This window comes from Ptychodera flava, unplaced genomic scaffold (genome assembly GCF_041260155.1).
Source record: "Ptychodera flava strain L36383 unplaced genomic scaffold, AS_Pfla_20210202 Scaffold_75__1_contigs__length_567515_pilon, whole genome shotgun sequence".
Classification (NCBI taxonomy): Eukaryota; Metazoa; Hemichordata; class Enteropneusta; family Ptychoderidae; genus Ptychodera; species Ptychodera flava.
Genome location: NW_027248397.1, coordinates 144,529 through 156,065, shown reverse-complemented (window position 1 = coordinate 156,065; position 11,537 = coordinate 144,529). Strand labels below are relative to the sequence as shown.

At 37.3% G+C, this 11,537-nt stretch overlaps 1 protein-coding gene across 1 annotated transcript; it reads left to right on the top strand.

The window, feature by feature from the left end:
- The first annotated feature begins 2,785 nt into the window (after positions 1 to 2,785).
- LOC139128866 (thyrotropin-releasing hormone-degrading ectoenzyme-like) lies at positions 2,786 to 10,960 on the top strand. The gene is made up of 8 exons (XM_070694571.1): positions 2,786 to 2,963; positions 3,496 to 3,575; positions 4,052 to 4,241; positions 4,588 to 4,735; positions 5,227 to 5,432; positions 6,184 to 8,720; positions 9,052 to 9,133; positions 9,346 to 10,960. Exons 1-6 carry the CDS (start codon positions 2,815 to 2,817, stop codon positions 6,272 to 6,274), a joined length of 864 nt encoding a protein of 287 aa, XP_070550672.1. The 5' UTR covers positions 2,786 to 2,814; the 3' UTR covers positions 6,275 to 8,720; positions 9,052 to 9,133; positions 9,346 to 10,960.
- Positions 10,961 to 11,537: the final 577 nt, after the last annotated feature.

The following is an 11,537-nucleotide window of genomic DNA, read 5'->3' as shown; positions in this document are numbered from 1 at the left end:
ATTTCAGTAATATAACTATGTGCGTACACGTTTGGATAAATTTGCTCATTTTCTCGACAGTTTTTGTCGTCAACATCGATCGTGAGAAATGTGTTGGCGAAGGGATTTGTTTTCCATAGTCTATTTTATGACCGCGCTGTTCTGAAAAAAAAAAAGAAATATGATGATAAATTTCTTTGAAATTGTAATCATTTTAAAAATTTACTGCCAAAGGACGTCATAGCAAATAATTTTTTCGTATTGCCAGAGTTTTACACCGATGAATGATATGTATTAAAATATGGCTTCCTTTTTCTTCAGTGGTTCGGTAATATGGTCACTCCAAAATGGTGGACAGATTTGTGGCTCAAAGAAGGCTTCGCCTCAATGTTTGCGTCAGAAGCTTTGAATCAAATATTTCCTGACTGGAGGGATGGTGGGTAACACATAGTGTGAATTGTGTCATGTATTTCTAAATGTTTCAAATAATGACTCACAACCGATACTGGAAAAAATGTGGCGGCATTCAGTAATCTTCTATGCAATCTATTGAACATAATATTTTGTATATTACATGCCTCGTATATCGAAGGCAACGCGCTTTATGGGATTTAATGGCAACTCGTTAGTGACGTCGCGGACCGTATAGTCATTATTTGACTGCCACTGTACCGGAACTCTTTTAGTTTGACAAGTTTGCGATTTAAAAATGCTCAAATCATTTTTACGCAGGGAAATCCGATTATAAGAACATTAAGCATAAAATAATCATAAACCTCATAACATTTGTTCAAATATCAATGCGCCGATCGACGATGAAAATGTTCCATTTTTAACAGATTTTCATCTTAAATTGTAATAGAGCACATAATTGTTTGTCATTTGACCATAAACCAAAACATTGGAATGAAAACTATCTAAGAGAGGCATGTAATAAAACCATTATAGTTAGAGCAAGGGACTATTTACCTTGGAGGCAGGAAATCTTTAGCCCCACTGACGGCGGGCAAATGGTAACCAGTTGGGCGCATAGTCCCCAGTCTTGGCTATAATATATTATGCTTTAGATATTGTAAATTTCCGATTTGAGTGGTAAAAGAGGCAACCATGGCATTTTCAAACCAGTTTACAATGCGAGATTGGGTACATTGTAATGATTATAACTATCACCCGGGATAATTTAATATTAAATTTCATGGCACGAAGCAAACATTCCTGAGCTAACAGATTGTGAATTCTACAAATCAACAAATTCAATACGGCGCTGAAAGTTGAACTGAACATTTGTTGTGCTGCTACTTTGGAAACTTTGCACTAACCTACTGTTAAGACTCTGACAACCTGCTAGCATTCTCCGAACACCCTATATCGGTTCCAATACTCATTGCCTTCTGCAATTATAGTACGCTGGCATGTCTAATCCCATTTTTCAGAACGAGATGGTAATCGCCCAATCAGTGCTGCCAGCGTTAGAAATGGACGCCTTCATGAACTCTCACCCTTTGTCGTCGCCAATCAACAATCCTGATGATATTGTGCAGTTTTATGACGTAGTCACCTACTGGAAAGGTCTAAGTGTCATTTATATGTTGCGATACTTTGTCGGCGAAACGACTTTTCGCAGTGCCCTTCAGGTGAGCTCTTCGCTGATTGGTCAAAACTGCTGAAAAGGGGTGTCATGCTAAGCAATGCCATGGCAAAACATCAACTTAGGGTATTTTCTAATTCATCTGTTATTAATAGTACCCTTAGCAAACAATAAGACAGAATAGTTATGCCCCTAAATTTCTTTGCTTCTGTTGGCTTACATTATAATCAGTAAAAGTGAATATTTGTTTCTCTCTGGTAGTTTTTGGTGTAAAAAGAAAAAAACACCAAACGAAAATAATAAATGAAATGAAATATTGTAGTTGCATGATATTACGGAAGCCAAATAGAATTATTGAACTTTGAACTAAAGTGTTTTGTTTGTGAGACTCGCCATATTTCACACGAAATGTTTAGCTTCAAACAGTATTGATAAAAGATGAGTGGTATAAAACTCTCGTTCCTTAGAAAGCAGCATTATTTCCCGAACTAACAAAAATACATTTTATAGATCACATGCGACTGTTGGAAGCGGACACACAGTTGTCTGGTAGTATTTATCGTGCCAAAGATCCAACGATACGTTCTTCCTGCAGAATTCACCTGCGTATAGCAGTATATTTTTAAGACCACTTCTCTTCAACAGATCGAATCATCACAATTTTGAAGAGATGAAAATCAGCCTTTTTTGTCAGTTGATCAAATTGCATTATCGAAAAATGTGATCGTACGATATTGCCTTAAACGTGTTACGTATAACGAACACGAATGACATTTCTCTGTGTTGTTAAATATGACGTAAACGATGTTCTTGTCTGCATGATTTTGATATCGCTTACTTCCAGAATTATATCAAGAAATACATGTTTTCTAATGCTGATATGGATGAACTGTGGGAAGAATTTTCTGAGGTAAGTCAAGAGTCACTTATTGTGCGTTTTGTAAATTGTCGAGTGGTATTATTTATAAATAGTCGAGTGGTATTATTTATAAATAGTCGACTGGTATTAAAATTACGTTACTTTTGCCGTTCGAATACTTCTGAATATCACAAATGAAAAAAAAGCGGAATGATTGTAACATTCAATGTTTGTTTCAGAAGATAAGTTTGTCATGACCGAAACAGTGTAAAACAGAATTCTTTAATAAGACACTTTAACGGCAATGGTCTGTTTTAAAAGAACTTGAGTCCAATATTCTCAATTTTTGAAACAGGTTGCAAATAGCGGACTGCAGATTAAAGAAATAATGGACACATGGACACTCCAGAAAGGATATCCCGTCGTAACCCTGTCAAGGGATAGGTCATCAAGCATGCGCAATGTGAACGTCAAGCAAAGCCATTTTACGATTCAGACAGAGGATCCGGATATTAATATCAATGATAGCCCATACAGGTGATAGATACTTTACTAACACTAAAATTTGTCTAGTATTCCTAGAGTCTCAGTATGTGTAAACATCAGTGAAAATGTTTTGTATTTGTGTTTACGAAGTTTGTATTTGCCATGATATACATGCATGCTGATAACAATTTTGATTTCGCCTACTTCTGGACCATTATCGACACATCACATTCTATCAGTTCGACGCTTCAAATTACATAAGTAAAGACTGTCTACTTTCCTTTGTTTTCCATTGATATTGATATACAGTTTATTTTAATTTGCGTTATTATCATGTAAACAGTAACTTGGACAGCAACTCTCTCCTCCTACACTGGCTGAAAGAGCCGACGAAACGTTCAATTAAATAGATCAGCGCAAACAACTTCATCATGGAATGATCTTGATCGAAAGAGGAGTGGTTATAAATGTGATCATAAAACTACTTTCTAAGCTGTGAGGCTTCGACTGCCAATGGACTGTATGTAAGCTATTACAAATTAATTGAAGTAATGTCTCTGTATGGTTATTTTTCTCTTAACAGGTACCAATGGTTCATATATTTTGCATATCTAACCCATACGAACAGGACTCCAAAAGGTCAATGGTTGGAAATGAACTCGAGTGAGTAACGTTTAGGTACTGTCAATATTTTACTTACCTTTATTTTTTATTTATTTTTACTAGAACAGAGTTAGAGAATGGTGACTGACCCAAATATCACAGACTTTAACGAGACCTGAAAACACCGAGCCTACGTGTAGCTAAAGTACAATTCATGATTATCCTAGGGGTATGTTAATATATTCATCGAAGAAGGCACAGTCAATTTACCACATATTTACACCAGAAAGAAGATGGGCCCAGTTTCTTTAGCTATAGTAGACTGAAAGATATGTCGCTCGAGGGCGCTTTCTACGCGTAAAGACCGCTGTCGATCGACGGGTCTTTCAATCTTTTTAATCAAGTGCACTCAAACTTAAATTTTTTTCAGCAGAAAGTTTAGCAAAAATTTTAACTTTTATAGTATCATTCAAACATTTCTTCTGCTACGATAAAAATGACTGCAAAGATTCATGTAAAGATACGTTTCATGACAGCGAATATCGAGATGAAGATTGATTACCAAGGAAACTGGATACTAGGGAACAAAGACAAGGCCGGGTTCTACCGTGTCAACTACGAAAACGATAACTGGGACGCCCTCACCGATCAACTGCAGAGAGATCACACTGAGTTCTCGCCGTCTACGAGAGCAGCCATACTGGATGACGCCTTTGCGCTTCAGAGGTGAGGCTGTGCGGTGACACTGGTCGTTCTGAAATTTGTTAATAGTTATTTTACAATTGCGGATTACGATCTTCATGCCAATACTTGTGTTGATGGTTTCTGTGGAGATGTGTCTGTTCTTCCGGTATTTTGCTTTTGTCATTGTTGTTGTTGTTGTTGTTGTTGACGAAGATGGTTACTGTAAGGTAATTGTACTGGTTTTGATGATGTAAATGATGAAGATGATAATGACGACGACGACGACGACGATGATGATGATGATGATGATGATGACACTGCAGATAATGATAGAACGCTATTATCGGCGCTTGTTCTGTTGACGAATGTACAATTGTGTTTGTTTCAGAGCTGGGTTACTGGATACAAACCGTGCTTTAAGTGTCACACTGTATCTCGACAGAGAAAATGATTATCTTCCTTGGATGGCTGCTATGAAAGGTTTCAATTACATACGTAAACGGATGTACACTACAGAATCTTACGGCCTTCTGCAGGTATGTTTTGATATCTTCTTTTGATCGTAGAGGTATATATGAAAAGTTTTAATTCTAGGCTGATTTAAATTACTGGAGAACAGTGTATAGTTCCAATCATGGTGGTTTTTAAACCTTATACAAAATGTAAGCTGTATTTTTTGCAAAAAAAACATTCCAATTAGTTCCATCTATATTCATAAAATCTGAATTTGCTTCTGTTGATTCTTTCCAGAGCAGTCGTTTTATCAATTTTCACGTTGAAAAGGTATAGCGATTTATACTGTTACTTTCCAAATATTTACACTAATTATGCAAACACACGTTATTTAATCCTTATGATTAAATAATTTTACAATTCAAAATCTCGTTCCATTTTATGTCAACTTTTCAATTTTAAATCCTTTCGTCTATTTAGTATTGTGCATTAGAAATGATTGATTAATACTGACATACAAATGTCATTGAAATCTCCAGTTTCGTAAATTTTGCATGATTTTGTTAACACGCAGAATTACATTAAGCAGAAGGCAGGCCACCTCGTAGCCCTTCTCGGCTGGGGCGTGGGAGACAACTACGGTACCCTGGGGTCAAAGGGCAACTTGCAACAGCGATTTTTGAGAACTTTGACCCTGAAGACGCTGTGTGAAAATGGTGACGAAGAGGCTGTCAGTCAAGCTGTCACATTATTTGACAACTGGCTCAACAAGGACGAAGAGTGAGTTCCTCATCTGTTTATACTAGACTCCTGTTAAAGAATACATTGCTACACTGCTTAGCTTCGACATTTGAATTCGAAGAAAGCAATGGCATTATACATTATGATATAAAATATTGTTCTGAACTACACTGTGCTGTACGGCACTGTGCTGTATTGTATGTATTGTATTGTATTGACTGTGTTGTACTGTACTGTGCTGTGCTGTGCTGTGCTGAACTGTACTGTACTGCACTCTGGTGCACTGTCCTCGACTGTCCTGTACTGTCCTGTCCTCTACTATACTGTACTGTGTTTTGCTATATTGTTATGTTCTGTACTGTACTGTACTGTACTGTACTGTACTGTACTGTACTGTACTGTACTGTACTGTACTGTACTGTACTGTACTGTACTGTACTGTACTGTACTGTACTGTACTGTACTGTACTGTACTGTACTGTACTGTACTGTACTGTACTGTACTGTACTGTACTGTACTGTACTGTACTGTACTGTACTGTACTGTACTGTACTGTACTGGACTGGACTGGACTGGACTGGACTGGACTGTTCTGTACTGTACTGTACTGTACTGTACTGTACTGTACTGTACTGTACTGTACTGTACTGTACTGTAATGTACTGTACTGTACTGTACTGTTCTGTACTGTATACTGTATCGCATTCTAGCTGTGCTCTACTTTATTGTTTTATTTTAATATACTCTAACGTTTATCATAATACTGAACTGATTCTAAATTGTTTACAGAATTCCAGCCGATTTAAAAAGTTTTGTATATTTCGTTGGTGTAATGAAGGGAGATTCCGAGGTATGGGACACCATAGAGAAAGATAGATAGAGTGGCAACGGGTATTGTTTAAGGCGTGAAGCGGTTACGTAACCCATCCATGTTCGCCTCGCCTAAGGTTGCTGCCACCTCTCTTTTCCGAAGAGTGCCGACCATGAATCCTTCGGTAGTTTTCGGATTTTCGCCAATTGTTAAGCGAAAGTATGTTCGGCAAAGTTTGTGTTGTTGTTGTCGTGTGGTGCTGAGCAGAATTGACATGCTGGCGAAAACGGGAGTGTTTTGAGCTTCAGGAAAACGAGTTTTACCGTTTTAAAAAATTCCTCTCATATTTTTATGAATATATAATGAGTGTGTTGAACCAAATTTGAAAGTCTTTTATCGATACTGTCTGGTTTTACTCAATGGTTTACGGTCAGTCGTACCCTCTTTTACACGTGCGTCAAGGAAGGACATGTTTATGAAACTGCTGCCGTGTTATGTTTTGATTGGCGTGAAGCAGTGTTTCTGGCCTGAGAGCTCACAAAGTAACTATGGTTGCTACGCGACTGGCAGTACGATGCCATCTCGTCGTATTTTTCGCATAATCTCGTGTAATCATCAACCACAAACAAAGCCTCCAAAAAGTTTAACACCTTTGGAGCTCATTTTAATATGAAAAGCCAATAGTCTACTGAGACGACCATGGAACAAAAGGCATGCAAGTGTTGCTACTCTGTCTCTTGTTACTCTGTGGGGACACAGCATGGCAACGGCAAGAGGTATCAAGCCATGCTGATGACGCACACGCATTACGTAAGGCTTTGGCAGCATCGCAGTATCCTTGGGTACTATGGAGGTAATTTATGTATTGTTCACATCTGTATTTCTCAGTATGTCGTAAGTATATTCATGTGGATGAAAGATAATAAAAAAAAATGATATTGTGTACGAAAAGTGTAGACAATAAAGAGTTAGGGACCGTTGTCTGTTATAAGGAGGCTTGTAAACGGGTATAGACGACGGGGAAATCATATGGTAAGTAAGGGATATTGTAAATGATAAGTTAGGTAAGTAAAGGATACATTTTCACCGCGGGAGGCGCATTCTGCGCCAACGGCCAGACTGCGGGAGGCGCGTAGACAGTGATAGTGGAATTGTCACTGATCGTGAAACTATACTCACGGAGATAGCGGAAGTCAAATTTCAAATTATTTTTATTATTATTATCCCTTATTTCAGGTCGATGACCCATACAATAAAACATACACTCGAAAAAACTACATTGAAATATTAAAACAGATCTAACAATGGTGAATAAAAATCCCTAATAGAGATTACAACTAGTAATACCAAACTTGAATACATTCCCGAACCAGTTGAACAAAGACAAAGATTGCACGCAAGACAGGAAGGTAGGCCAGCTGAGCATGCTGAGAGAACAGTGCGACAGAGGGCCGGTGACCGACGTCACAAACGTTGATGGGGTATCCTGTGGATGTTGTACGACATCAATCTATCAATGACAATTACATATCGGACTAGCTACCAGTGTATAAGCTTATATATAATATAGCTCTCTTTTGAATGTCAGAATCGACTCAGATGATACCCGTTGTTTAAAGATGAACTTGAAATAATGTGCATATTAACCTCACTTATGTGGAATATGTTTTAGAGTATGTGTTCCCCCTACTGAATGTGAGTTAATAAAACGTAAGTAGTAATTTTTAAAGTGTTACGCTGAAAAAAATACATTATATATTGAAACAACAAAAAACGCAAGAATTTTTGAATTTTTTCTGTAAAATCCAATATGGCCGCCATGATCATGTGACCTTCTAGATGTGTCACATGACCTTTTGTGCATTTTTATGATGCTCTGTCATATTGCAATACTCACTGAAAAAATTGTCCCAGATACTCTTATAATTACAAAAATACAGCTCATACATGTAAATCAATATTTATAAGGCTATACTTTCATAGAAAACTACGCACAGGAATGCATGTATAAAAATTAATTACGCAGTGAAAGTGTTTTAGTGAGAAGATTCAATTACAGTGGCTTTTGGAAATGACCTGCCTCGAGTCGCTTCAATTTTGAGTCAGCGAAGGGAACACAATTTGCGGGGCGGGAATATATAAACTCGTAGAAGAAGGGCAACTGCAAACTGCTTTCACATTTCCAAATTTCAATAACGTCCTACAAGTACTAAATCAATGCAATAAACATTTATTACTGGAAAAAATAATCCGCCACCTGTTCAATCGAACATGACAGGGATAGTGGAATCATTCGTCTCAAGATGGAAATGTTTTCATTTTCAAAACCTTATGTACAGTTAACAGCCTGAGTGCAAATAATTGTTGTTGTCAGGTTCATGGAATGGAGCTTGGATAGCACGAAAGTTCGGATGCAATACGGTCCGTCGAATATTGGTAGCGTGGGAAAGACACATTTTGGGCAAGCCTTGGCTTTTGATTTCATTGTGGAAAAATGGGACGTTATCCGAGAAAGGTAATTTGACACGATTCTGATTTCTGACTTCTGCGGCGCAATTGCTGTCTATATCATTGCATGATACTTAAGCCAAAAGAAGATGATTTTATTATGGTAGTATGCGCCTCGAAAAGAAAGTCTTAAACTGTTGCCGAGACCTTCCTAGATAAAACTTTCAACCATTCTCTCACCAAACCAAGAATAAAAATAAAGGATCGCGATGCAAAGGTTGGTACTAGAGGCATCAAATTACCTGTCATTGACCAATATTTGAAATTCAAAATGGCTGCCATCCCTGTGTTAAATCTATGGAGGAAAGTAAAATGTACGATTTTTGTATTTTATACAGGTTTGCCAGCTTAGTTTTTGGTTTTGGAGAAATGATTCAGGGAGTGACGTCATTGATAAATAATAAGTCACAGATGAAACAGGTGAGTGATAAGCCTATCTATAGAGGGCGCAAGCAGTTGCGGAATGAATACGCTGATCTTAATTTTCCAAAGACTTTAAAGTTTATGACAATTTAAGTTTCTGACTAGTTCGTTCTAAGTACGTTTTCGATTATTTAGTGGACAGCTTATGATGGAAGTATTTCTTCTCTGATCGAAAGTGTAAGTGTTTTTCTTTTGTTACCTGTCTCCAGCTTGAGCAGCTATTTTCCCAGAATCCCCCGGGAGGTTCTGGTGATAAGTCAGCACTTCTTGCCATCGAACAAATCGGCATTAACGTGGCTTGGAAGGAACGCTACGAAGAGGAGGTGGCTCAATTCCTGAAAGAGAATTCAACAAGTTGAAATAATTGAATGCCTCGCCGACTATATATAAAGCGGGTGCAAGGCAACCATCTTGTCTTGTCTTATCGAAGATTTCCCCTGTCAGTAGAAGCACCTCTAGAAGGGTTTCAGTGTGGATAAAAAACGTCACATCTTGATGACGTCATTGAAATGTTTTTGTCGTGTGACGCCGACACAAAGAAGCTGACGGAAGTAATGCGAACAATGCTGCTAGTCACCTTGTGTATATTATATGTACATGAAACGATTAAGCAATAATTTTGGGGTAATTATTTTCAAAAATGTGAATATGTTCAGAGTATTACATAATGTGGTCATCAGGGACGGTTTAAGGATGTACGAGCGGTACGCGCGCGTGGAATTTGTCACTTCCCATAGGATTACATCGAAATTTGCTGGAAAATCATTTCTACTAATGTCATTTTCATGAAAATTTGCTCAAAGCTCAGTCTAGAGACATAAATAATACTGATCAAATAAAATTATATGGTCACCGCGCTAAATTTTGAGATAAACAGCATTGAATTATTTCGTCCATAGAAAATGCATTGGTGAAAAAATGCTGACACAGCATTTTTTCTCACAAATGGCAAAATTCATGGTCATTTATCTCACAAACGAGCGCGGTGACCCCTATATTTTATCACACATTTTGATAATACTTACAAAGGAGAATCCAAAAATTGACAATTTAGAGAAATGACATTACTTTTAATTTACCTATCGTACATCCTTAACAGGTTTTTTGATAAAAGTTTATAAATCTCGCGTCATCAGTGGATTTTATTCAATTCAATATCTGAATTAACAAAAGATGCATTATCAAACAGGTTTTGCAAGGTGTAAATGCACCTTCTTGATGTACCTAATGACAAGTCAGCTCTAAAGTCTTTCGTAAGAATACTATGCGAAGCTCTATGTGTTCTTTTACCTGTCACGTAAATTTTGAATATCGTTTAAAGGCAAGAATGCATAATATGCGCGGGAAAAGTGTGACAGTAACGACTACTCTTGCTGTATTCGAAATTGTATTCGAGTTTGTATTAAAGTAATGCAAATACCAAGTTGTATTCTAAGACATTCTCTGTAGGACGATGAGATTTTACGCACGTATGCCTCAGTCATTTTTAAAGCGTGGACATCCATGGTCAAACAACGTCATGTATTTATGTCAAACATCTAGTGCTCATTTTTTTGTATAAATGCAAAAGAACATTGCATGACCATGCAAGTCAAACGATAATGCGTCGTCAATGATAATACACAGTTGATCAAAATCGTCGGTGCATCACTCTTCATGCCTCTGTAGATGTTATTTTCCCGTCCTAGTTTTCACGTCTTATTTTGCATTGCGAAAGTGATCGACTTCAACTTTGGCTCACGTTTTTCTCATGTATTTCAACCATTTTCTTTCGAAATCAATAATAAAAATTAGGGGTCACCGTACAAATTGTGGTACAAGAGAAACAACTTACCCGAGCTCGAGATTTACCGATATTTGAAATTGAAAATGGTCGCCTTCCCTGTGCTAATCAAATGGAGAAGAATAGGATTTTCTATTTTAGCAAAACTAAGACTGTAAAAAGTTTTTTGTATTTTTTTCACCAAGAACTTTAAAGTGAATCCCCACAAGCTGTACATCGATCAGGGAAATACTTTGTTAAAGTATGAAAGTCCGAATACCTGTACCTTCCCCGAGGGAATCATGTGACGACACAGTCACGGTGATTTAGCTGATTTATTTAACGTCTGCTCATCTGTTATGTCTGCATGTCTCCGTGGAAAAAAATATAAACAATTTCTTACCTTTGTGTAAATGTATATCAACTAAAGTGACAATGTTATTTTAGTTACTCGGAGTAATAAATGCTGGTAGATCTGCTTTAAAAGTCAATAAATATTTCCGATCGTTTTGTTTGCACTTGACTTGAAGTTTTATCATCTCCCGTTGTGACATTCAGCTTTTGTACAAATGATTTTTTTGTGCACGTGCGTGTGTGTTGTGATTGTTCTGTACGATACTTAAGGTTGGTAAAGACATA

Excerpts from the sequence above, each read along its gene's own strand:
- LOC139128866 (XM_070694571.1), top strand. The coding sequence starts at position 2,815 with ATGGACACATGGACACTCCAGAAAGGATATCCCGTCGTAACCCTGTCA. Across the intron at positions 2,964-3,495 it reads ATCAATGATAGCCCATACAG|GTACCAATGGTTCATATATT; the intron begins GTGATAGATACT and ends TTCTCTTAACAG. Across the intron at positions 4,736-5,226 it reads AATCTTACGGCCTTCTGCAG|AATTACATTAAGCAGAAGGC; the intron begins GTATGTTTTGAT and ends GTTAACACGCAG.